This window comes from Carcharodon carcharias, chromosome 3 (assembly GCF_017639515.1).
Source record: "Carcharodon carcharias isolate sCarCar2 chromosome 3, sCarCar2.pri, whole genome shotgun sequence".
NCBI lineage: Eukaryota > Metazoa > Chordata > Chondrichthyes > Lamniformes > Lamnidae > Carcharodon > Carcharodon carcharias.
In genome coordinates this window covers 65,701,305-65,728,700 of record NC_054469.1, presented here as the reverse complement: position 1 = coordinate 65,728,700, position 27,396 = coordinate 65,701,305, and the positions used below count along the sequence as shown (strand labels likewise).

At 43.1% G+C, this 27,396-nt stretch overlaps 1 protein-coding gene across 1 annotated transcript in view; it reads right to left on the bottom strand.

The window, feature by feature from the left end:
- cubn (cubilin (intrinsic factor-cobalamin receptor)) overlaps nucleotides 1-27,396 on the bottom strand; it is a 457,032-nt gene that overhangs the window by 124,292 nt on the left and 305,344 nt on the right. Inside the window, 4 exon segments of the mRNA XM_041183948.1 lie at nucleotides 8,930-9,117; nucleotides 14,578-14,803; nucleotides 16,020-16,141; nucleotides 24,823-24,972. Of these exon segments, the coding sequence (XP_041039882.1) occupies nucleotides 8,930-9,117; nucleotides 14,578-14,803; nucleotides 16,020-16,141; nucleotides 24,823-24,972 (686 nt within the window).

The window sequence follows — 27,396 nt, the reverse complement described above, 5'->3', positions numbered from 1 at the left end:
GTGATGTGTAATGAGGCAGATTTGATAAGGGAGCTTAAGGTGAAGGAACCCTTAGAAGGAAGTGACCATAATATGATAGAATTTACCCTGCAATTTGAGAGGAAAAAGCTGGATTCAGATGTAACGGTATTACAGTTGAATAAAGGCAACTACAGAGGCATGAGGGAGGAGCCAGCCAGAATTGACTGGGAGATGAGCCTAGCAGAAAAGACAGTGGAACAGCAATGGCAGGAGTTTCTGGGAGTAATTTGGGAGTCACAGCAAAAATTCATCCTTAGGAAGAAGAAGGGAGGACGAGGCAACCATGGCTGACAAGGGAAGTCAAGGACAGCATAAAAGCTAAAGAGAAAGCATACAATGCGCTGAAGACCAGTGGGGAACCAGGGGATTAGGAAGCCTACAAAGACCAACAGAGGACAACTAAAAAAGAAATAAGGAGGGAGAAGATTAAATATGAGGGTAAACTAGCCAGTAATATAAAATAAGATTGCAATAGTTTTTTTTAGATATATAAAGGGTAAGAGAGGGTCAAAAGTGGACATTGGGCCACTGGAAAATGACGCTGGAGAAGTAGTAGTGGGGAACAAAGAAATGGCAGTGGAACTGAAAAGGTACTTTGCGTCAGTCTTCACAGTGGAAGACACGAGTGACATCCCCAAAGTTCAAGAGAGTCGGGGGGGCAGAGGTGAGTATGGTGGCCATTACCAAAGAGAAGGTGCTAGGAAAATTGAAAGGTCTGAAGGTGGATAAATCACCTGGACCAGATGGATTATACCCCAGAGTTCTGAAGGTGATAGCTGAAGAGATAGTGGAGGCGTTAGTGGTGATCTTTCAGGAATCACTGGAGTCAGGGAGGGTCCCAGAGGACTGGAAAATCGCTAATGTAACCCCCCTATTTAAGAAGGGAGAGACGCAAAAGACAGGAAATTACAGGCCGATTAGGCTGACCTTGGTCGTTGGTAAGATTTTAGAGTCCATTATTTAGGATGAGATTTCAAAATACTTGGAAGTGCATGGTAAAATAGCGCAAAGTCAGCATGGTTTCATCAAGGGGAGGTCATGCCTGACAAATCTGTTAGCATTCTTTGGGGAGGTAACAAGTAGGTTAGACAAAGGAGAGCCAATGGATGTTAGCTACTTGGACTTCCAGAAGGCTTTTGACAAGGTGCCGCACAGGAGGCTGCTCAGTAAGATAAGAGCCTATGGTGTTAGAGGCAAGGTAGTAGCATGGATAGAAGATTGGCTGTCTGGCAGGAGGCAGAGAGTGGGGATAAGGGGGTCCTTCTCAGGATGGCAGCCGGTGACTAGTGGAGTTCCGCAGGGGTCAGTGTTGGGACCACAACTTTTCACTTTATACATTAATGATCTAGATGAAGGAACTGAGGGCATCCTGGCTAAGTTTGCAGATGATACAAAGATAGGTGGAGGGACAGGTAGTATTGAGGAGGTAGGGAGGCTGCAGAAGGATTTGGACAGGTTAGGAGAATGGGCAAAGAAGTGGCAGATGGAATACAAGTGTGAGGTCATGCACTTTGGTAGGAAGAATAGAGGCATAGACTATTTTCTAAATGGGGAGAGAATTCAGAAATCTGGAGTGCAAAGGGACTTGGGAGTCCTAGTCCTGGATTCTCTTAAGGTTAACTTGCAGGTTGACGCAGTAGTTAGGAAGGCAAATGCAATGTTGGCATTTATTTCGAGAGGACTAGAATATAAAAGCAGGGATGTGCTGCTCAGGCTTTATAAGGCTCAGGTCAGACCACATTTGGAATATTGTGAGCAATTTTGGGCCCCTTATCTCAGGAAGGATGTGCTGGCCCTGGAAAGAGTCCAGAGGAGGTTCACGAGAATGATCCCAGGAATGAAAGGCTTAACATATGAGGAACATTTGAGGACTCTGAGTCTATACTCGATAGAGTTTAGAAGGATGAGGGGGGATCTGATTGAAACTTACAGAATACTGAAAGGCCTGGATAGAGTGGATGTGGGGAAGATGTTTCCATTAGTAGGAGAGACTAGGACCCGAGGACACAGCCTCAGAGTAAAGGGAAGACCTTTTAGAATAGAAATGAGGAGAAACTTCTTTAGCCAGAATGGTGAATCTATGGAATTCATTGCCACAGAATCTATGGAATTCATTGCCCCTTACCAATCAAGAACCTATCTAGGTTCTTGATTGGTAAGGGGATCAAAGGTTACTGGGAGAAGGCGGGAGAATGGGGTTGAGAAACTTATCAGCCATGACTGAATAGCGGAGCAGACTCCATGGGCTGAATGGCCTAATTTCTGCTCCTATGTCTTATGGTCTTCTGATATTCTGGGGGAGTATAGGGTACAATTGATTGCACTCATGTGGCTTTGAGAGCTCCATGGCAACAGCCCCTGAAGTTCATTAATAGGAAAGTGTTCTACTCCCTGAATGTTCAACTGGTCAGCGATCATCAGAAGCATGTCATGCATGTTTGTGCCAAGTACCCTGGGTGTTCCCATGACTCATACATCCTGAGTCACTCCCAGGTGCCTCTCATATTCAAAGGACCTCAGCAATTACAGGGCTGGCAACCTGGGGATAAGGGGTACCCGCTCAAACGATGGCTCATGACACCTGTGTGTCGTCCTCAGAGGAGAGATACAACACGACACATAGCTCGACACAGTCCATCATCAAGCAGACCATTGGCATCCTGAAGATGTGCTTCCAATGTTTGGACCGCTCAGGCGGGGCTCTGCAGTATTCTCCGCAGAGAGTGTCCTGTATAACCATAGAATATTACGCCCTTCACAACCTAGCTTAAAAGAGGGTTCCCTTGCCAGAGGGAGACATGGAGGAAGCTGAGAGCACCTCAGACAATGAAGAGCAGGAAGAGCAGGAGCCTGAAGAGGGAGATGAGTGTCAGCTTCCAAATGAAGATGACATTGAAGAAGCACAACGTGGAAGACGTAACCCTGCCACACTGACAGCCACAAGGTTCCAGGAGGAGTAAGGTGCAGGCAATGGGACACAGCCACATTCCTTCTGTCCTTAGTGCCAGGCCAGCGTACTGAATGTTCTTTACAACCAGTAACATCGAGAGGAAGTTAAGCATTCGGACTTGCACCTTCAACCCTAATTGTTGGAAAGCTCAGTGGCGAACCCTGTATCCATGCACTCAGCGAAGCGAAAGTCAACACAACAGCGCAAATTGATTCAGTCGTTGCCACCTTATTGAGAAACCTTTAGCGGACAATGCAATGCGCATATGGTTGGAGACATAACACAAGTGTTGAGTAACAATCGTGACTCAGTTACACTTCACATGAATGTGTGGCTCACAAAGGGAGGTTATCACTGAGTGGGAGCATAGCTCATCCTTGCAATAAGTGGGACGCTTTCAAATGATGAAACTATTCTCATTAGCAGCAAATGTATTTACAAAGATTCATGATATATACAGTGATTGAAGACCCATAACCCAGAAGTGATGTCAAATTTTCTTAATTTTTCTCACCCTACCAATATGTCTTGGTGCATCCCCGATATCCATAGCAGAGGTGAAGGCAGCCTGCTGACTGCTATGCCCTGTTACCTTTGGTGACTTGGAAGGTGTCCTCTAGAGGTTCAAGACCTGGAGGGCCCCAGACTGCTTTGGCCCTCTTGGCCTGTACATCAGTAGGTGAGGGGTCACAGGCAGAAGGGGTTGGTATTGGAGGGACACTCTTGGAGTAGATGGCTCTGGGGTCTCCAGCTGTTGCCCTTCCTCCCTATGTTTCCCCAGGGACCCTGCCCGACTCCTTGAGGAGAAGGGGCTCTTGGAGGGAGGTCAAGGTGCCCCCCACCATCTTGCCCAGCCACTGATGAATTCCCCCAATGCCTGTAGCGATGGAGTGAAGATATGAGTGCAAATCTGGCAGTGTCTGCCAGGTCTCCAAGGCAGCTGCCACCCTTCCCATGGAGACCACTTCCTGTGAGGATGGTGTTCCTCGGGCGGGTGCCTGATGTGCTGACCTCCCTTGCAGCTGCCTCCCAGGCTGGTGAGGTGAAGCTGGTGTGCCTCCTGGAGCTATCCCTTTGCTACAGAACATTCCGGTACTGGTGGACTCCACGGACAAGGGCCTCAAGGGACTCATGGCTGAACCAGGGAGCAGATTTTTTTCTTGGGTAGAGCCAAATGAAGAAGTTTCCTGCACACAGCTGGGCTGCTGAAAGCAAAGTGTGTGTTTGCTGACGTTTAAATATGGTGCCCGGACCTTCGACTCCATTGGATGACAGCGGGGCGGACGAATCAGTGCCTGCCCCACCGCCTGATTCGGAGAGCTACTTGCTGATGCATAATTAATGAGTTTCCAAGTGCAAAATCAGGCGCGAGTTCCCACCCTGCAGCCCAGCGGAAACTTGCCGCAAAACCCACCCATCACTGCGCTTAGTCTCCAAAATTCTGCCCTCCGTGTCTAGGTAACCTCAATGCAGGAAAATGGGTCAGAGTTCTAGGGAACTGCAGGTGGCTGGAAGTCCTATCTCAATGCTACTGCATGGGAAAGAGGGAAATCCAGCCCTTTTTGGTTGTCTTGGTCTTACGATTTATAATTTTTTAAAGCTGACTTTCACTTTTGAGTGATATCCTTGCAAACCCCAATATAATCAGGTACAGAATCATAGGATACTGTTTACAGTTTCAGACCTATTGCTAACAACTGGTAAATATTTTTTTAAAAATACCTTCTCTTTCTATTATGAGGAAGGAGCTGATTAATATTAAGATGCAGTTCTATGGTTTTCAGAAAGTCTGTGGGACATTGCTTAAGGAACCATGCTTCACAAATCATTGTAAGTACTGAGGCCACAAAATCCTGGTAGCCTGCTCTGGGTTCTCTCAGCTGGTGATTCTTTCCCAATATCAGGGGCTTGGGGTCATTTACATTATTCATGCTAGCTGCTAGCATCTACAAGAGTGCATCAAGTGCCAGTCATGGCTCATTTGTTAGCACTCTCACCTGTGTGTTTGGAAATTGTGAATTCAAGGCATGGTCCAGAGATGTGAGATGGCCCATGTGCTTTTGGGGGGGCAAAAAACTATGTTTTATGTTGGAGTAATGGCCCCTTTAAGAATTAGCTTTGTTTGGGCGATATGAACATATGATTTAAGAACAGGTGTAGGCCATTTGGCCCCTCAAGCCTGCTCCACCATTCAGTAAGATCATGGCCTCAGCTCCACATTCTGCCTACCGATAACCTTTGACTCCCTGGTTAGTCAAGAATCCATCTACTTCTGCCTTAAAAATATTTAATGACCCTGCCTCCACCACTCTCCAGGAAATAGAGTTCCAAAGACTGACGACCCTCTAAGAGAGAAAAAAAAATATTTTCATCTCCTTCTTAAATGGAAGGCAGCTTATTTTTAAACTGTGTCCCTCGTTCTAGTGTCTCCCACAAGGGAAACACTGGCTTTCAGTATCCATCCTTTCAAGGCCCCTCAGGATCTCATATGTTTCAATAAGATCACCTCTCATTCTTTTGAATTCCAATGAATATAGGCCCAGCCTGTTCAACTTTTCCTCATAGGATAACACCCTCATCCCAGTTATTTATCGAATGAACTTTCTCTGAATTGCTTCTAACGCATCTATATTCCTTGCTAAATAAGGAGACCAAAACTATACATGGTACTCTAGATGGTCCTACCAACATCCTGTACTAGTGTAGCAAAACATCCATTCCCCTTGCAATAAACAACAACATTTCATTTGCCTTCCTAATCATTTGCTATACCTGCATACTAACTTTTTCTGGTTCATGTACCAGGGCACGTAGGTCCCTCTGCACCACTGAGTACTGCAATTTCTTGCCATTTTAATGATATGCTGCTTTTCTATTCTTCCTGCCAAAATGGACACATTCAAATTTTCCTACATTATATTCCATCTGCCAAATTTTTGCCTACTCACTTAACCTATCTATGACCCTTTGCAGGCTCCTTATGCCCTCTTCACAACTTACTTTCCTGCCTATCTTTGTGGCATCAGCAAATTTAGCAACCACACATTCCATCCCTTCATCCAATTTATTGATAAAAATTGTAAATAGTTGAGGCCCCAGCACTGATACCTGTGGCACTCCACTCATCACATCTTGCCAACCTGATAATATATTACCCCCTATACCATGAGCTCTTATTTTGCGCTGTAACCTTTGATGTGAAACCTTTTCAAATGCCTTCTGGAAATCTAAGTTCAACACATCTACAGGTACCCCTTTATTGCTTGTCATTTCCTCAAAGAACTCCAATAAATTACCAAATATGTTTTCCCTTTCACAAAACCATGTTGACTCTGCCTGATTGCATTGAGATGTTCTAAGTGTCCCGCTATAGCCTCCTTAAAAAGAGATTCCAGAAATTTCCTTATAACAGATGTCAAGCTAATTGGCCTGTAGCTTCCTGCTTTCTGTCTCCCTCCTTTCTTGAATATAGGAGCCATATTCGCTATTTTCCATTCTGATGGGACCTTTCCAGAATCTAGGGAATTTTGGAAAACTAAAACCAATGCATCTACTGTTTCAGCGGCCACTTCTTTTAAGACCCCAGGATGAAGTTCATCCTGGGGACTTGTCAGCTTTTACTTCTAATAATTTTCTCAGTAGCCTTTCCCTGGTCGTTGTAATTGTTTAAAGTACCTCCTTTCCTTTCACAATTATTTCTAGGATGTTATTTGTATCCTCTATAGTGAAGTCAGACACAAAATATCTGTTCAATTCATCTGCTATTTCCTTATTTTCTATTATTAATTCCCCAGGCTCACTCTCGAGAGGACCAACGCTCACTTTACTTACTCTATTCCTTTTTAAATACCTGCTGAAGCTCATACTACCTATTTTTATATTTCTAGCTAGCGTTCCCTCTTACTCTAATTTACTTTTCCTTCTTAATCTTTTAGTCATTCTTTGCTGTTCTTTATATTCTGTCCAATCTTCTGACCTGCCACTCATCTTTGTGGAATTATACACTCTTTCTTTCATTTGATACTATCTTTAACTTTTTTAGTTAGGCACAAATGGTACATCCTTCCCTTAGATTCTTTCTTTCTCACTGGAAAGTATCTTTTCTGAGTATTCTGAAATATCTCTTTAAATGTTTGCCACTGCATTTCTACTGATTTATCCCGTAATCTAATTCCCCAGTGCACTCTAGTCACCCCGTTTTCATGCCTTCATAATTGCCCTTGTTTAAGTTTACAACACTAGTCCTGGATCCACTCCTCTCTTCCTCAAATTGAATGTACAATTCAATCATATTGTAATCACTGCTACCTAGGGCACCTTCACTCTGAGGCCATTAAGTAATCTTGTCTCATTGTACCTTACCAGAACCAGTGTGATTTCAGGTAAAGCACCTTGTTTCTATTTAAAAAATCATGTGACCAAGTTACCTAGGAAATAAAAAACAGAATAGCAAAGGGTCAGGAAGTTAATTATAGAGGTGAGTAGATTGTGAATGTGGTCTCAAGCAGTGTTTTACTTTTAGTTTAGAACAAGCTTGCTGCTGGAAACATCTCTTTCAAGCAGAGTTCATTTGAAATTTTGTGTACTAGCTAAACGGGGGTAGAAGCCATGATAATGAAAGGACTCTGCTAACAATGAGTTGAACTTCTAGCTGTGAAGAGAGAGAGAGAGGGAAAGAGAGTTTTAGATGCAAGACTCTAGGGGTAAAGATTAATAGAACCAGGAGAGTTCTGACCCAAGCTTAAGACACTAGCAACGCCTGTGTTCAACTGGGAGTCCGTAGGATTGTTGGAGGAATTTGAAGGGACAATCTTGCCAGAAGTAAACAGAAGGCCCACAAAAATCTCAGCCCTTATACAAATCTTTGAAACAGTTGTCAGATCAAGTGGTGAATCTTCCAATTACTGATAAATATCCGACTTGAGTTTTGGGGGTATAATTCAAATAGGTGAAGAAGAAGAGTTAAGAATTTTGGTTTAAAGTATAAATAACTGTGTTCCTTGTATTTTTAATATATGTAATGTAACTGTCTGTTTAAGGTGTAGTGTAATTATTAGAATTCATGTTCTTCAGTTTTAAAGTCCCAATTTTAGCTTTCCACAGATGATGAGAATGGGGTGGGAAAGGATTCAGATCACAGCTTTTTCCACTCACCATCTTCCCAGCATGTCATGTGCCATTTTAGCAGGTACATTTTGATCAATTTAAGGCCTTTGATAAGATACAAATATCGAGGCCTGATAACATCAATCAAACCCCAGTGGTATTTTAGCTTCATATAGTAAGGTTGGTGCCAATCCAATGCTGAGGAATAGCAGCTGGCCGAGAAGAGGGCAGAGACGTTAAGTGATTTGTTTTGTTTTAAAGTTGTCTTCTCTGGATTTCACAAAGAAACTCAGGATCTCCCCAAGCTGGGATTCCCTCCCCCAACTGCCTACTATTCCATTCTTCTACTTACCTGACTGCCAGAGACCACCCCATAGCTCCCCAGTTGAGGCCTCCTGCCATGTTGGCACAGCCTCTGCACACCCATCCACCGCCCCCCCCCCCGCCCCACCCCCCAACCCCAGCCTCATCATTGCTGTTAGATTCAGGCAGAAATCAAGCTAGATGAAATTAGACAATTCCCAATGGTTAAAATTTCCTAGGTCTCATGTTGGTAAGCCAGGCTGAGCTTGTACTTCACTCCACTAACACCACACTCATTACTTGCCCCAAGTTAATGTTCCTTGTGATGCTGAGGGCAGTAAAAGCACCGCTATTGCCATGTCGACAGAATTTAGCTAAATCAACACAAACCATGACTTGGACCTGGGACTTTGTGGATCTGTACAGCTCAATGCAACAGTAGGCGGTACATTTAGGAACTGAACATGGTGGAGTGGGGGTGGGGGGGGGTGATTGAATTATTTGTTTTTAATCCTTTCAGTCTGATAAACAAACACTTATGGTACTAACCTTAACGTAGCTGGTCTCACAGTTATCAGTGCCATCTGGAACCTGGAAATTCTTGTCAAAAGTAATTTCAAGGTGTTTGCTTTCATGGGTTATAATCCTCCAAGTGCATTCAATGTTGTCAGGGAAATTCTGTGGCCAGTTTGGTGATTTGAAAGAGCCACTGTCCACATGGAGAATACCACCACAAGCTAAAAGAAAGGAAATATATTTGTACTTAAGATTGCCAAAGCTCAAAAGTTTGATTATAAAACCTGCAGAGGACCTATTAACTTCATAAGCAAAATACTGAGAATGCTGGAAATCTGAAATTAAAACCGAAAATGCTGGAAATGCTACAGGTCAGAGAGGGAAACAGAATTAATATCTTAGGTTGATGAACTCTTATCAAAACTGGAAGAAGCTAAGAGACTTAACAGTTTCTAAGCTAAGGAGGAGTCAGAGAAAGGGTTGGGGTGGTTGGGGAGAGGAAAGAACGAAAGAGAAAGAAGGGCGAAGAACAGGAGTGATTAAATGACAAAGTGGGTGATGGTGCAAGGCAAAAGGGGTGGTAATGGAACCGTAAAGAAACGCAAGCTAAATCCAGAGGAGGTGTGCGTGATAACAGCAGAACCATGACCAGCACCTGCTGTCCCTGAAAACAGGAACGCTGGTGAGGATACAAAATTGTAGAACTCAATATTGAGATCAAAAGGCTGCAAAGTACCTAACTGAAAGGTGAAGTGTTGTTCCTTGAGCATGTGTTGAGATTCATTGGAATAGGCTTCAAAGGGCATTATCCACATTGTTATTGCTAATTAGCTGAATGGAGTTGCTACATTTTATGTGTCTACCACATGCACAACTTTCCAGCACACATTAATAGGATCCTAACATTTAAAAACAAGCAATATCACTAGAGAAAAAGTACTAGGAAAACTAATGAGATTAAAGGCTGACAAGTAGCCAGACCTAAAGGCCTGCATCTTAGGGTCTTAAATAAGTGGCTGCAGAGATAGTGGATGCATTGGCTGTAATCTTCCAAAATTCCCCAGATTCTAGAAAGGACGCAGCAGATTGGAAAACCTCAAATGTCAGGTGCCACACAAATGGTACTACACAAAGTAAGAGCTCATGGTATTGGGGGTAATATATTAGCATAGGTAGAGGATTGGCTGATGCACAGGAAACAGGGAGTCAGATTCTGGGATTCCTGACCCCAATCCTGGGGTTTCCAATTTTCAGAATTGCCTATTAAGGGTGCGGGCTGGTTCAGGTTTTGAGCCTGCACCCTGCACCGCTGACCTAGCCAGCTCCATTGCTGGGATAGGCATGTCCTAGTCCTCTGCAATTTTCATGGAGTTGGGCCAAATTTTCAAAGACTTGTGGTTCATGGCACCGCAGAGGTGGCGTAAATCATAGTCTGCATGAGGGAACCTTTTTATAGGCCTTTCATATGCACATGTATGACCCCCCAACCACCCAAATGACCTCCTCATGCTAAGGTATGCCCCCTACCTACTTTCTATGCCCCTCATGCCCCCATGCCTTGCCACTTCCATGCCCATACGCTCATTATATATTGTATAGAAGCAATGAACCTTATAGTGACATAGGATGTGTAACAAAAGCTTTAAAAAAGGTCATTCGTTGATAACTTTCCACTTTCTTAAAAAAAAACTCCATTTTACTACAGGCCAATAAAAATGTTAATTATCCAGACCCTTTATCGTACTAATAGCTGAAACTGCAAGGATTTAAACCTCTTTATTGTGTGTAAATAAACATTGTGAAATTGACAGAATCAGAGAGTCAGAGCTGTTAATAAATCAATGTTTTCCCTGGGGCTCATGCTCTTTCCACACTCTAATGGATTTCTGGGCTCTCAACCAAGCTTCATTATGCACACTTTGGCATGGTGGGGGGGGGGGGGTGCATGAGGGACTATGGGGTTGGGTGGGTAGGCATATGTTGGCCTGGGGGGCCTGAGGGGCTATAGGGAATGGATTTTGAAGCATACCTTGGCATGAGGAAGCATGAGGGGCCATGGGGTGAGTGAGAGGCATGGCTTGGCAGGGCAGGCATGTGGGACATGGGGATTATGTGGGAGGTGATGGGTTGTGTGGCTTGAGAGCTAGAGGGCCTTATTTTTCTCATTATAACTGAGGCAAAGTCCCACAGCGCTGAGGCAAGCTTGTTAAATAGAGGCCCTCAGTAACCAGCAGTCCCTGTGGTTGGCTGCCTCCAACCTTTCTCCTAGGTCAGTTAGCCCGACTGTAGCTCGTACCACTTGACCACCACCCGCACCACCACCCTCCCGCCACTGCCCATCATCACCACCACCACTCAACACACACACACACACACACACACACACACACACACACACACACACACACACACACACACACACACACACACACACACACACAGACACAGTGAGGTTATCCATTTTGGTATGAAGAATAAAAAAGCCGCATATTATTTAAAGAGAGAGAGGTAATAGAATGTTGCTCTACAGAGGAACCTGGGTGTCCTCGTACATGAATCACAACATTAGATTCTAAGAACAGCAAGTAATTGGGGAGGCAAATGGAATATTATTCTTTATTGTAAGTGGGGTAGAGTATATAAGTAAAGAAGTCTCATTACAACTGAACAGGGTATTAGTGAGATCACACCTGGAGTACAGTGTACAGCTTTGGCCTCCTTATTGAAGGAGTGATATACTTGCACTTGAGGCAGTTTAGAGAAGGCTCACTAGTTGATTCTTGGGATGAAGAAGTTGTCTTATGAGATAAGATTAAGCAGGTTGGGTATTTCCTCATTAGAGTTTAGATGAATAAGAGGTAATCTTATTGAAACATGTAAGATTGTAAAGGGGAGTGACAGGCTAGATGCTGAGAGGATTTTTCCCTTTGTTGGGGAATCTAGAACTGTGGGTAACAGTTTCAGAATAAGGGGTCTCACATTTAAAACGGATATGAGGAGAAATTTCTTCTCTGAGGGTCGATAATCTTTGGAATTCTCTACCCTAGAGAACAGTGAAGGCCGCGTCACTGAATATATTCAAGGTTGAGTTGGACAGATTTTTGAGTCAAGGGTTATGTGGGGGAGGCAAGAAAGTGGAGTTGAATTCACAATCAGACCAGCCATGATTGAAGCAGGTTCAAGGGGCCGAATGACCTATTCCTGCTCGTTTTTCTCATATTCTTATGTTAATGCCAATGGAAGGATATACGTAGAATCACTTGGAATTTCCAATACAGAAAGAGGGAGTTGGCCCTGCCAATCTTTTCCGGTGTTTACGCTCCACTCGAGCCTCCTCCCATCCTTCCTCATTTAACTCCCCAGGAGATATGTCTCCTCCTTTCCATTCCATAATCGCGTATTTGACTATTAGATTTATTTTTATTTGAGAGATCTTAAGTCAAAGACAGTTAGCCAGTTAGAGACACAGAGATTGGCGTATTACCAATGAATGTTAACAAAAAATGTATTTGTTTTCCTTTGTTCCTTTCTTCATGTTCTAAACCGATTTCTAAACATTGCTTCTCCAAAACAAAAAAAAACTGACTAGAATTGAATTCTGAAAGCTTTCCAGGTATAGATTTCACAAAAACAACTGCAATTATGCACAGCTCTACTTTGTTTTTTATATTAAGTACAAAAACATTTTGATTAATGCAGATCTGGAAGATTTTTTGAGCAAAGAAACAAACAAACCATGGTAATTTCCCGCCATCTGTGCTTCAATCACAGCACCAGAGAACAGCTAACAAAGCAGCAGGTGCATACTTTTGACAGGCTCAATGTGAAAACATTGCAGAGATTTCAAATTGCAACCTCTTAGTAAGAGATAAATAGATGTGTAACATTGTCTAAGTATAAAGTTGGTCATTTGAAATAATGTGTAGCATTGCTCTATTTTTTGTAAGCATCCTCAAATATTGTTCAAATAAAATGTTCTGATAAAATGATTAAACTAATAAGGAATGTAGGTATTATGGTCAACATAGTAGTGGCTTAGTTTGAAAACCTAGATGAAAAGCCCATGTCCATAGTGTAGGACACCACCAATTTGAAAAGAGAAACAATAAATTGCAGTAATGGCAGTATGCTTTGTGAATGTTGGGGTGAAATTGAAGCTCAAATTCCAAAAACAATGAAGTCTGCAATTTCTGTAATTGAATCGTTCAACACAAAATCAAAAAGACTCTTATTTGAAGCGGTCAATATATAAGCAGAAAATTACCACTATGAAACATAAGCACAGGAGTTTATATCTCATGTATGAATTACTTGTTTAGAGATTATGACAATTAGGGCTCCATTTTTGCTGACGGCTCAACAGTAACAAGTTTATCAGTGCTGCAGATGTGACAATATTTTTAGGACATTTTATTTTCCTATTCAGTTTTATTTTCCTAAATGGAAGAATGCCAGAATGTAAAATAACAGGAAGCTGTACTCGGTTTATTGGTACCAGTTTCCTCTATCTCATAAACATCAATCCCTGCAGAGAAAGATTTGAATTTGTCATAAAACATTTATTGATTTACACAGATTTAAAAAGGTGAAGTTAAAGAATTGTACCAACTAAGTGAAATCGATCTTTGTGCAACTTTATTTTATGCCACTTTATAATAAATAGATTGAAAAAACACATAGCCCATGTTACATGATGGATAAATGGGCCATTTTTAAAGGTAACAACAAAACAATCATGATAAAGTCAAATTTCTTTGGCTTTTAAGTTTAAAGCAAAGAAGGTTACATTGATTGGGTTAGCTAATACCAAACTTATGTTTCAAATACAAAAATTAATTGAGGATATAGACCACTTGTAATGTGCTTTTCCAGTAGTAGGGCATTTCCAAGGTTAAATCTGCGAGATGTTACAAATTGTCTTAAAAGTGCCTCGAGAAGGGAGGGCACAGATTAAAAGTGATTAGCAAAAGAAGCAAATGAAAAAATTTTCTTACACAACGAGTGGCTTGGGTCTGGAATGTATTGCCTGGAAGTGTGGTGGAAGCTGGTTCAATTGAGGCTTTAAGATGGCATTAGATGATTATTTGAATGGAAACAATGTTGAAAAAGGTAGGGCAATGGCACTTGGTCATAATGCTCGTTTGGAGAGCCAGTGCAGACATGATGGGCCGAATGGCCTCCTTCTGCACTGTTAGATTCTATGATTCTGAGACTTTTCTGAAAGATGTTATTAATGCAAGTATTCAATTTAAGAGAATATTGTACTGCTGAATAATGGATGGAATAGTTTGGTAAATACTCTTCTGATGTTTAAAATATGAGGTTGCGGATGAATGATTACAGAACTATAATATAATTTTGATGGGAACGAAGCTGAGCTGGGAGCTGGTCCAAATGCCCAAGTATGCACAATGTGTTGTAACAGTGCTGGTGATTTACTTGTCTCAGTGTTAACTGAGAAAGGATTGTTCCTCGTTCATTGGGACTTCCTTCTTGTATTTTATTCAGTTGGGCTGTTGCAATTGTCTTTTGTGTCTATTTTATTAATAACAAATAAGAAAAAAGAAAAGAACACTATCTTGTTAAGCTAGATAACTGAATAGGACTAACAAAGATTTAGAAAACATTTTTAGGTAAATTTCAGAACTGATAACTACGGTTCCCAACATTTTTTCTCTTACCTGCCGAATCAGATATCCATGTGGCATAGAAACCATGATGTTGCACTTTGTGGCTAGAGCTAAATATAATGAACAATTTGTTTGAGCCAGATTTAATCATCTCAGGCAAGGTGGTTCCACAATATTGGCCTATGATTGGTGAGCTGAAGGACCCGCCATTCATAATTGTAACAGAGTCCCAACTACAAGTCGAATGAGGCTCTAAATCAAAGTAAACGAAGTTCAACTGTGAACAGAAAAATACAGGTAATGCAAAAATTATACAGTACTAGTGAACCATCAATGACATTGCTTATGGTTAGTGGGAAGAGATAGTTGTGGAGACTTTCCTGTGTCATTTGTCAGGGTAGGCTTGTGTCTGGTGTGCCCTTGGCACATTGGCATTGCTAGGGGGAAAAATGTGACTAGTAGCCTTCCCACATATGCAGCACACCTCAGGTGACCACCCAAAGAGGAAATCTACCAGAAGTCAGGTTACAGCATCACTTCTAGAGTGTCTTAAATTAATAGGTATTCTTACAATATTGATTTTTTTTAACCACTTTTGGAGGAAATTAGAATAACAAGCATTACTATTACATAACTGTGGGCTGGATTTTATGGGACATTGTAGTCCTGACCACCAGACTAAAAAGCTGGTGGCGAGTCCGCCCACCATAGTGAAGGCTGCACCTCAGCAACTGAAGTCCTGCCTTAGAAGGCTGCAGGCCAATGGGATGGCTGGCAGATCTGTAGTCCCTGCAGTGCTGGGAGGGAACGGTTGCGACTGCTGGAATATTGGCAGCATCAGTGGAGATCGTCGCTAAAGCAGGACACCAAGGTTAGTGGGGGGATTTTGCTGGGGTCAGGCTGGCAGGCCACAGCGAGGTGAGTAAGGAAGTGGGGAGCTAGATTTGAGAGTCTGGGCAGGAGGGTAAAAGGGGCATCTCCGATAGGCATAAGGGATCCACAAAGGAGGTCCCCTCACTTTGCCCAACACCAGTCCACTTAGGTAAATTTGATGGTTTCCCACATGGCCTGGACCTTGCCCTCCTGCCTTCAAACCTACTGGTGGGGAAACTAAAATGCAGCCCTGTGTTTTCAATTGATATAAATATACTGAGGCCATGACACAGCTACATGTGACACAAATATGTGGATAACAGTGGCTATGAATTACTGAAACAAATTCCAAGCCAGGGTAAGTTATATAATTAAATTAAATATTATTTAATATAAATTAAATATAAGTGCGATTTATAGCCTTCACAATAGTTTCATTTTCAATGATTATTATCACCTCTGAAAGTTTGCCTGAACTACCTGTGGAGGCCTACCTGTAAAAAACATGATGCAATAATATTTTTCACTGAAGCATGCCATACAAAATACTGATATTTTCCTGGTCAACTGTATGAAGAATAATATCTTACTTTTCCATGCATTTTCAAAAACAGACTCACAGTTATTGTGTGTCCTTCTGGGGCCTCCAGCCTCCATGCGCAGTGGGTCAAAGGGTTATATTGTGATGGGTAGTTGGGGCTTGAAATGAACCCATTTTCTCCAGTCTGAATGCCACCACATTCTAAAAAAACAGGAGAGAAACTTAATTAAAAATTATACATATCAAAAGGCCACAACCTTGATGAAAATATTTTGAGTTATTTTGCTACATTGGTTTATCAAGCCTGACTATTGAAGTCGAGTCAACCATGACATTTAAGAGGGAAATTCGATAAATACAAAATACTAAAGGATGTGGAGGAAGAACTGGAAATGGGATTAAATACTTCCGGTGGGGGATCTAGCACTGAACATGTGCAATATGCCAAATGGCCTCCTTGTGTACTGAAACTTCTATGATTCTATAAATCTTTTGTAACTCATGTCAAAAGACATGATCATTGTACAAAATGTCATTGTGAAAAAAATGCCACAACACTCACCCTTACTAAACAAAAAGATATTCTAAACACCTTTCCATGGAGACGCTTCTACAGAGAGCAACTGAAATATGTGAAATGGTTCTGAGGATTAAATATTGACTTCCTCAATCCGTTCTCTATTTTATCAATCCTGTAAAAATGTGTCTGCAGCTGGAATGTGAAGAGTTTGGGGAGAATAGCCTATAATTCAGTGCTATTAACTTATTTTACAAATTAAGCAGAGTAAACTCAGCTGGAACCAAAAAAGTGCTAATTTGTTTTGCTAAGAAGCATTAATGCTTAGTTCAAGGTTCTACAAAGTTCTTTTAAGACTCTTTTGGGCCTTCCATATCATCAATTAACAAAAATGTTTAAAAGACTAGGGGCGGAATCATCACAGATATGCACCAAGTGCGGTAGCGAGTGAGAAAAAGAACGTTTTACCCGCTGGCTGCAATGGCGGCTTTTCACGCCGTATCATCCCAATCCTGCCTCATTAATCATCCATTTCCAGGAAACACGCTATTTCAATGATGGGAGGGCTCTTATTTGCCCATCAGACTGTCACCTTGCCACTTCCTCACACCGAGTGCCATATTTAAAGTGCAGCCATGCGCGCACCTCAGTGCTTCCAGCCCCGGACTGCTGCACAGAAAGTCCCGAAAGGAAAGATAACTGCAGCCCCTTTTTGGGTGCTGGGGAGGCCCGCCATGATGTCTTCTACCCCCGCTCTGGCTGCAGGAGGTCCAGAAATCTCACCACTCTGACTTGGTAGACAATGGCTGTGCTGATCAGTGGCCTCATCTCCTCTGGAGACAGCCTCCTCAGCCTTTAACATCTTGTGGCCACTTGCACAGATCAACTTGTGCCCCCACACACAAACCCTGGGATACTCCCCATCTCCAGTACAACTCTCACCCTGCAGCCTCTTCCCTTGCATGGGGCCACAGTTTCCACTTTTTCCCCAAGTAAGCCCTAGCGCAGCAGCCATTGAAAATCCACCCCAGCCTTACAGCTGGTCAGATAGGTAGAGACCCTGCCCGTGAGCCCCTGCTATCAATGATGTGATGCTGTCTGTGAAGCCTGGTGCTGATGACCGCAAGTGTTGCCCAAAGTAAGATAGGCAAACAAACCTCGAAGGCCCAAGCTGAAGATGCAGAAAATTTGGATTTATTTTAAAGTGCCAGCTAGGACCAGCAGCAAGGGCACCAAAGCATACACAGATAATCACAGCCTTACATGAAAGCTACAAACTTGGACAAAGGGCTCAGCTGCAAATTTGCTATCAGGAAATGGGAGACACACAGGCAGGGACACGGGATAACTCAATCAAGAAATGGGGAATGCCATTTACCACATCATATAGCCTTGAGCCACATCTAGTCAGCCTCTGTTAACCGTTTGTATAGGACAAACATACATTCTTTGCTATCTTCAAAAGACAATGCTTAGTCTCTGCACTGCAATTACTGTACAAGTACACAATTATCAGCCCACTGGGGGTCATTGTGCTGTGGTCTTTGTCTAACTAATACCATTAAGTTGTACCTGATAGTAAAAAATATATAAACGGTACTCATTTGAACCTCGGTGGAGAAGCGCCTGGACTGCCCAGCGTTTACTCCCCACATGCGTAATAAAGGAACCACTTGAATATTGTACCTGGACTCCGAGTGTTGAAATTTTGTGCGAGAGTATTCCTCAGATCTTTCAATTGGCGCTGCGAGCAGGGTACAAAGAACGCAGGACACTGACAGGGAACCGGGATGAGTCACAGCGTGAGTACATTTTTACTCATACTAAATCTGACTCCATCCAGACCCAGGAAGTGTCAGGCGCCCCGCGTATCCGAAACGTAGACTCCAGGCAATAGTTCAAGGGGTGGTAAGGGTGGGATAGAAACGCTTGTACTATAAATTGTTATAATTATATCTGGTATTAGTCGCAAGTAACGAGTTTGGTCAGAAAGGACCCAGGTAAGAACTGCACCACTGACGACAACTATACCCTGACTGTCTTACCCAGAGATGGCCAGTAGTGACAAACTCGAGTGGAGACCAGAGGGATCCCTGACACAGCATTTAGCTGACAAAATAAGAAATTCAAAGGCAAATGATAATGAACAATTGGAACCCATTTGACTCACCCACTGATCAGAAAAAATGGTGGGATAATCAGAAAAAAGACAAAGATGATAAAGCATGGATCCTAATGTTAAGACAACGTGTAGAGTTAAGTAAGAAAGTAGATAGAATGTTGGCCGCAAATCCCAAAATGAAGAGCAAAAAATACAGGCAAAAGATCGCGTCAGTTTCGCCAGCTTTAACACAGCCACCAGTAGCTCCACAATACGCAGATAATGTAGATTGGAACTGGCTGGTGGAACAGACAGCAGGAAAAGAGGAACAATGGGAAGCGGGTTGGGAATCACCACCCCCACATCCCCTGGCCCCAATTAAGCTAGAGTATGTGCCCCTGGTGCCCGGACAACTAGGCAGACCCGACACAGCAGCAAGCCAATTTCCAAGCCTTTAGAGCAGAAATAGCACAAGTCTTAGGGAAAAGCCCCAGTTAATTGGAATATAATGACTGGAATAAAACAAGAAAAGGGTGAGGATGCCCATGAATATAGCAATCGGAAGTTTGAGGCATATTGTAACTACGTAGGTGTAGGTGCTGCGCCGAACCAAGACAATGCACAGTTCATGCAATTGTACAAGGATGGTCTTAGCCTGGCCCACCAGGCAATCCTAGACATTGGGCTAGTAGACAAGAACACATGTGATGAGCTAGAAAGATGGGCCACCGGGGTAGATAACCACATAAGGAAAACTAAGATAAAGGTGTCGGCAGTGGAGGTTACAGACTCCACTGAAACAGTGGCCACGGCGACAAGCGTCCCTAAACCTGAGGTGTTCTCTCATTGTAAAAACCCAAACATAAAATATTTACTGTTCTACATGTAGCCAATAGATTTTGGTCGCTCCCACTAGACCAGGAATCCCAAGATAAATTCGCTTTCATAGTGGGAGGAAGACAGCATACATGGGCGAGGCTCCCACAGGGATTCCACAACAGCCTAAACATCTTCCATCGGCTGAGTCAGTGTGACGTACAGTCTTACAACAGTAAAATCTTACAATATGTAGATGATATCCTAATAGTATCAGAATCAGAAAGGGGCCACATCGGAGCTCTCCTGATGGTCTTAAGGGCACTGAAAAATGTTGGATTTAAGATAAACCCCTTTATGAGTTGATGACCAGGAGGGCTATGCACTTGCCAGAGGGCATAGCCACCGGAAGCGAGGATATGGGACCCATCAGAGATAAAATTAAAAACTATATTAAGCAATTGGATGGACAGCTAAAGGAATTACAACAGGAAGTGAAGGACCAACGGGCTATCAGGGATTTAGAAAAGAGGACAAAAGGGGACCCCAGTCACCACCGGCTGAGGTGGGAGACATAGTGTTTGTTCAAATCACCCCTAACCAACCTGGCTTTTCCCCAGAATGGACTGGACCGTACAACAGTGATTCATGTGCCTGCGTTGATATGAAGGGAAAAGATAGGTGGAAACACTGGTCACAACTGAAAAGGTATGATGTAAGCAAGAAAGATTGAATTACTGGGCAGTGGGGGGAAAATGGGCAACAAGCAGTCCATACTGTGTTAGGATTCATTTCCAATCTGGAGGACTGGCCATCCAAAAGGCAAAGGGGGAATCCTCAACTACGGGGAGGGTCACCGTGGGCTGTGCACAAGGAGGGGTGAAAAGGAGAAAGCTGCCTCTTATATACGACCTAACCCCTGGTGATCACCAGCAGTATGCTTCACTGCAGAAATAACAATAACCGGGTAACCTCCACGCCAAGATGGAAAAAAGCTGGGTGTTGATAATCATTGCCAGGGCCCTGGCTATTGCAGCCACCGGCATACAGAACATAAACCATAAAGCAACGGCTGGTATGGGCTTATACTACAAGAATGTCAGCAACAGATATTGCGTGAAAGGAGATATGAATGTCACAACGGAAAGGTCAATGCTCTTCAAGTGTGGCACCGGGCTAATGTGACTATCCATTGGAATGAGCGATGGAGAGAGCCTCGGGCAAAGCTCGGATATGGGAATGGAATTCCGATGGAAAAATGAGGGCCCATCATGCTTCCAGATCAGCAATGGTTCGGACGGACCCTGAACATGTGTGAAGGGGGGACAGGTCCAGATATAATGTGTGAGAGATTTTTCACAATTTACCTTCACAATAACAACTGGGGTCACTGTCCTGGGGAGGAGGGTTTGGGAATGACAGATACTGGCATTGAAACTTGAGGCCCAAACACGCAGAGTTGACTACAACGGGTGGACCCCCGGACTGACACCACCCCGCTATCACAGGACACAACGACATCACAGAGATTATCTTGCCCAGGCATGACCCCTGGGCCACAGAATGGACTGGTACTATATGTGGACGGCGAACTATTGTATGATAATGTTAAACATGAAATTGTACTGGTAATTGTGAACCTGGCAGGTATACAACTGCCTGAGTGTTGCAGTAACCAAGCGCCCCTACAAAAACCATACAAATTACTGAGTAAGGCTGTGATTAACCAGGCAGCTGATGCCATGGGCGCCACTAGATTCAGGGGACATGCTGCTTTCCACCGCCGGAAGAGAGGGTTAGTTGTACTGACAGGGGTGAACGCAGGGACTTCCCTGGTAAACTCTCTCGACATTCAAGGAATCAACTCCGAGGTCACGAATCTTAAAGGGATCATGAGGCAGCTGCTCCTAAGAGCAGTGAGGGGCGGAGAAATGGCGGCGGCCCTAGGGGGCAAGAGTGTGGCATCTCCATTGGAAGGCGTACACGTTATAGAGACCCAAGCTAAAACCACCAATCAATTAATAGAAAGGGAGGAACAACAAGAGGACAGCACCCAGAAAAAACCCAGCTGTGCCACACTTATGGCCAGTGGATGATCGGGCAATTAAGATACAATCTAGTCCAGATCCAAAATGGGGAGGTACCGGGCTGGATCAACAGTAACCGGTTCCGGAAGATGGCCAAGAACACAGGTGTCATCGATGCCTGTACATTGAAAGGAATGACTAGGGCGTATCCGGTGATTCAGAAGTTCACCACAAACCAAATGAATGTGATGGGCATGGTATCGGCAATCCCCTCAGTCTCAGCAGACATGGGCCTGCACCCTCAGTACCAACATGGGGTTAATCCGAGACAATGACTCCCTCCAGTACTACCCGATAGACGAGCGTGCCATACACAAGAACGAGGGCATACACGGGGTATCACTGAGCGGGTACAGGATTTGCCCCCATCCAGTCAGAACTGGGGGGGGGGGGGGGGGTGGTGCGGGGAGCGGCTGGATGAATGTGGGTACGACCAAACGGAGGGTTGTATGTTTGAAATTACCCACAGAGAAAGCCATCACACACGTTCACGATACAAGGGAAAGGGGGAATACTGTGTGACAACTACTGAGTAGTCATACACGTATGGGAGACTACATTGCAACATCACCACTCCCAACTTCTGCTTTAAATCCCGGCTCCCAGTTATTATCGGACACATGCAAATGATGTACCTCCAACAAAGATCTCAGTCAACGCCTCTAACACACTCCACGATACCCTGGAACAGTATAAGGAACCTAAGCAGGCCTCAATTCCCCACCTTCCCGAAAGTCTGACAAAGATTAAAGGTGACTTACGAAAGGTGATGAAACAGTATTATGTGTTACAGGCGGTGTTTAAAAGGCTAGTCAATGATACGGAAGAGCAATTGAGAAATCCGGCATGGTGGGAGCAAGTGTGGGACTGGGGGCTGAATATAGATATACACCCTTGGATAAGAATAATCTCTCATTTACTTGTCGCAGTGCAGCTAGTGTTAGCATTGGCGTGGGGAATTGCAGCATGTCACACCTGTAAGAAGAAAGCCCTTAGAAATAGGACAAAAATAATGTTAAAGGAGCAACAACGGCTGCTGGGACAGGACACAATATTAATGTAGTAGGGTCCCAGCCTCCCATCTTGGTGGACGTGCACCACCAGAAAGTCAGGAGTCTCGGACATAGGAAGCTTAAAAACTTGGGGAGAGACCCGGGTGATGCCATGACCTAGGTTGTGCTGCAAGCTCCAGATGAACTCTTTAGCAGTGGGATATCTGTATTTAGTGCTCCACGCAATTTTTTAAAAACCTAGCTAAAAAGATTATGCATGTATAACAATTTAAATATTATGCAATTAAAAGGAATGAGAAAAGTTATATCTTGTGATTCTATTAGTCATGGACACATGTAGCAGGAAGTTGTTCTGATATGGGAATTCGTCATTTGGTGGTACAGAACTTGAGTATTGCTGAAAAAAGAGACTTTCTTATCAAAGCTTTTTGCCTTGCACTCATTAGACCAATTCGTAAGAAAATACAGTAAAGTCCTGCCATTTGCGAGGGTTACATTCCTGCAAAACTTCTCAAATGGTGAAATCGTGAACAACGAGCATACTTTACAATGGGAGTCAATTAGATAGTTCCAGCCATCCTAAAATTTCCCATGTAGAAAGAATCAAAGGCAAGATAAAACAATGTTTTTAATAAATTCAAAGAGAAATTTACTGGAGAAATTGTTTAAAAAAACAAGAAAAATGTAAAATTTGTCACACTTTTGACACTTTATTTGAGTGAAGGTGGATTGTGATCAGGGCCACATGGAGTTCTTGTTGTTGGGGCCACGGGGAATTGTTGCTGGGGCCACGGGGAGTTCATGTTGCTGGGGCCATGGGGAATTATTGTCATCGGGGCCATTGGGAATTCTTGTTGCCGGGGCCATTGGGAATTCTTATTATCGGGGCCATGGGGAATTCTTGTTGCCGGGGCCATGGGGAATTCTTGTTGCTGGGGCCATGGGGAATTATTGTTGTTGGGGCCACGGGAAGTTCATGTTGCTGGGGCCACGGGGAATTAATGTTGCTGGGTCCACAGGGAATTTTTGTTGCTGGGGCCACAGGGACATCTTGTCGCCAGGGCCGTGGGGAGTTCTTGTTGCCGGGGCCACGGGGATTTCTTGTTGCCGGGCCCATTGGGGTGGGGAGTGGTGGAAGAAGCTGCCTGTAGGAAATACGTCATGGACACCTTCCCTTTTTTAAACTTTATTCAGGCAGTTTTTCTTTTCTCAGCATTTTCTAATGATGGCTTCTATTTTTTAAAACTGCGGATAAGTGAATTTGAGACCACAATGGCTAAACTGGTGTACAAAAACTTTTGTGCGGAAAAGGGAATTCGCAGAAGAAGAAGTCAAGAACGGTGGGACTTTACTGTACCAATGTCAGGGGAAAGAACATATTTATACTATATGAAAAGAGTGTTGATTGGTTGGCAAGTGGGATCTGATTGGTATAGGCGTTGCTGTGGAGAATGCACCAGTTGATGCTGACTGACAGTTAACTTCTGAGCATTGTTTGAAATTTAAACCAGGCAGCTTGACTGATTGGTCAAGATGTTGCCCTGGGGAATGAACCAGTAAATGGCTGTCACTTATTTTATTCAGCTGAAACAAGCGCAATGTGTGTACATGTTCTTATGGGAACCTATATAAGAATTCTGTCCTCACATTGGTGGAGAGTGAGGGGGCACAATGCTCAATGCAGGTCAAAAAAATCTGTGTTACTATGTTCTATTCAAATGTTGTTCCTCACTAGGAATGTTGAACCATTGAATTTATCTTTTTTTTTATTCATTCACAGGATGTGGGCTTCGCTGGCTGGGCCAGCATTTATCTTTCACGCAACTGAAATGATCCTTTAATACACAACAGTGGCAGAATTCAGTTTATTGTATGCACACTAGTGATTTTAATATAGAACTCTCATTCACAATTTTATCTTATCTGTCACAAACAATAGTCTCTGATTTTTAAGTTACACATTACATAATAATTAGGAACTCTGAGAATATACTGGAAGGAAAACCCATTTATTTAAGATTAATGAAAAAGTTCTCTTAAAGAGAACTCTTGGTTTTATGTAATGATGGAAAATCTATTTAAGGATTAAAATTTGAAAACTAAGTGGTGCAGTATCATTGTATTTATTTCTTCCAAATCAAGCTTGTCTACTCAATATTTTAACACAGCATAAATCAATTACTTTAAATGGCTCATGCCTCATTAAAATAGTGGAGAAAAGAACTTTATACAAGTGTCATAAGTTTTCTTTCAACAATATAATTCTGTGTAATATTCTGGCTTTAATTATATTTTTAAGGCGTGGAAATACCATTAATAGGCAACTAGTCTGAATTAAAAATACTGACCTGTAAAAATGTATTTGGCAAAGAAACCAATATCTTCCACTAATGGACCAGATAAGAAGTGCACCCAGAGTTGGGGGGAAGGTATCACCAGTGGTATAGTAGGAGCAGACGGTCCACACAGCCTGGCCATTAGATCACCATTAGGATCGCCTGTGGGAAGAAGGAAGGGAAAGAAAAGTTAAGGGTACTTTACATAATTCTATAGGATAGTGGACAGATGGTATTGAAATCTGTGTAACTGCTTTACTAATATTATTGTTTTGTAAATTAGACATGGGAACAATTTTCTACTATACACTGATATTTAATAAAATTACCTCATTGTTTTTAGAATAACAGTTCCTCATGCACATGTGCCACTTTATTCAATAAGACTCCCATTAGCGAAAACAAATTACTCAAATAGACATACAATTATAGAGAAACTGCAGATGGTATTGGTGCATGTATCAATCTGGCCACCATTGGGTGAAATTATACATCAAAATAGGAGCATATGAATGCTTTAAAATATTTTTATGATGTTCCTCATTCCACCATCACAATCAGGCTATTAACATGTTTATTCAAAATTATTTTTAACACAATGGTCGGAAGAATTTCACATGAAAGTGTAACTTCACTTCAACTCATCTGCACCTGCAGCAATATAGCACACATATTAGTCATTGTTCTTATCATTGAAGTTAAAGTTAGATTAAAGGAAATGCAAAGTCTAAGGGGATAAATTGAATAAGATGCCAAAACAGGCAGGAGGATCACAAGGAATGATTAACCCATGCTTGTTGACTGTGATGTATGCAGCATGTCACAATTGTGCTACAAGTTACCTTAAGTGATTGCTGCACGCAGTGCTCCACGTGTTGTTCATTAGCTGTATACATCAGCAGGGGTGTGATCATGCAAGTGTCTAGCATTAGCTACTGAAAGGCAGCCTGCACCTTTTAAAGGGAAGTGCACTGTGGCTGTTGGAAAGGTGACAGTGTTTTCGAAACTGTTTTGTGAAAGTTCCAGCAATGGTTGACCATGGTAAAGTTCATGCTCGAACGTTTTCAGACACTGTACTGGAGGTCTTGGTGAAAGTGATGGAATAGAGAAGAGTCGTACTCCCTCAGGGGTGCAGAAGACCCTCTAGAGACAAGCTCAGGGGGCAGTGGGGAAAGATAATGGTGGGTCAATGCCAGGAGTGTAACTACAAGAACCTGAAGGCTGTGCAGGAAGAAGTTTGATGATTTCACATCAATTGCCAAGATCAGAGAGCTTAACAAATGTCATATCCTGCCAACTATGTCACTAGCCTCATCTATTATTCAATTCACCACATCCCATCTAGCAACAATCTCTACCAATCAGGACTCAACCATACCATTCAGATGCTTTACATGACCCTTAGACAGTGCGCCTCACACCCACATCTCACAGCTCTGGCAGTTATTTGACCATGACAGCTAAATATCCAAGCACATTGTAGAAAATTCACTGATACTCCTCTCTCTTCCAGAGGAAAGTGGCAAATAACAGGAGGCAGCTGGAGCTACAGCGGATCAAGCAAACCTACTATGTTTTAACTCCATGAAGGAGCCAGTGCTGGTCAACCTGCAAAGGGGCATTGTTGATGCCTTGGCCATCAGTGGGGCTGAAGCAATTGATAATGAGAGTATCTTTATATCTATTCTTCCTTCCCTCAGCCCACTTCTTCCTCATTCCTCAATCTCTTCTGATAAGCTGCAGAGGGTGCAAGCACACATTTCTTACTTTCTGTTCTCTTCTTAACCACAATCTAAAAGTTATCCTTATTTCACTTTGGATACCAAGAATAGCAACTTTCCCAACCAGTGATGGAGGAACAGGAATACAATGAAGATAATAACTTCTGAAGGAATTTAGAATTGGAGATGTGGTCCCACCCACTGGTTGAAGAGGTGGTGGGAACTCAGACTGCTTTTCTCTGGGAGGTCCAACACAATTACCAGGTCATCAGGAACTTCCCTGGAGAGCATCGGGCCTCCATAGGCCAAACAAAGTCCTCAGTAGGGCAGAAATCCCACCAATGAAAGCTACCAACCAATCAGAGACCGACAGCTGTCGCAGTACCATCGGAAATGGTGGCCACTGCCAGTAACACACTGGGGCCTTCACCAGGGATCATCACTGGATCCCTGGAGAGAGGTAAGTTGGGCAGAATGAGGGCCACAGGGAGGGTTGCTGCCAGGCGTGGAAGGGAGGTTAGAAGCAAGGGCAGGAGGATGGGTTTCAGCAGATGACCTCCTACCAATGCCGGGTCCCTTGATCAGGCACTGATTGTTCATGAACGAGGCAACCCCTGGTAGGTTGCTGGAAAACCTGATAGGGTTTGCTTGGTAGGTTACTGGAGGCCCAGGAGACCCTTGCGACTCTCGTTTAATTCCTGGGCTGCCATTAAATTCTGGTGGACTCAGACATAATTGATTTAAGTGGCTAATAAATAAGTCTAATTTACATCCCACAACTTTGCCATGTCAGCCCCTTCCTGCCAGTCACTTAATGCAAGACTGTTTTCCCGCCACTGGGAGTCAGAAATGCAGCCTTAAGTGT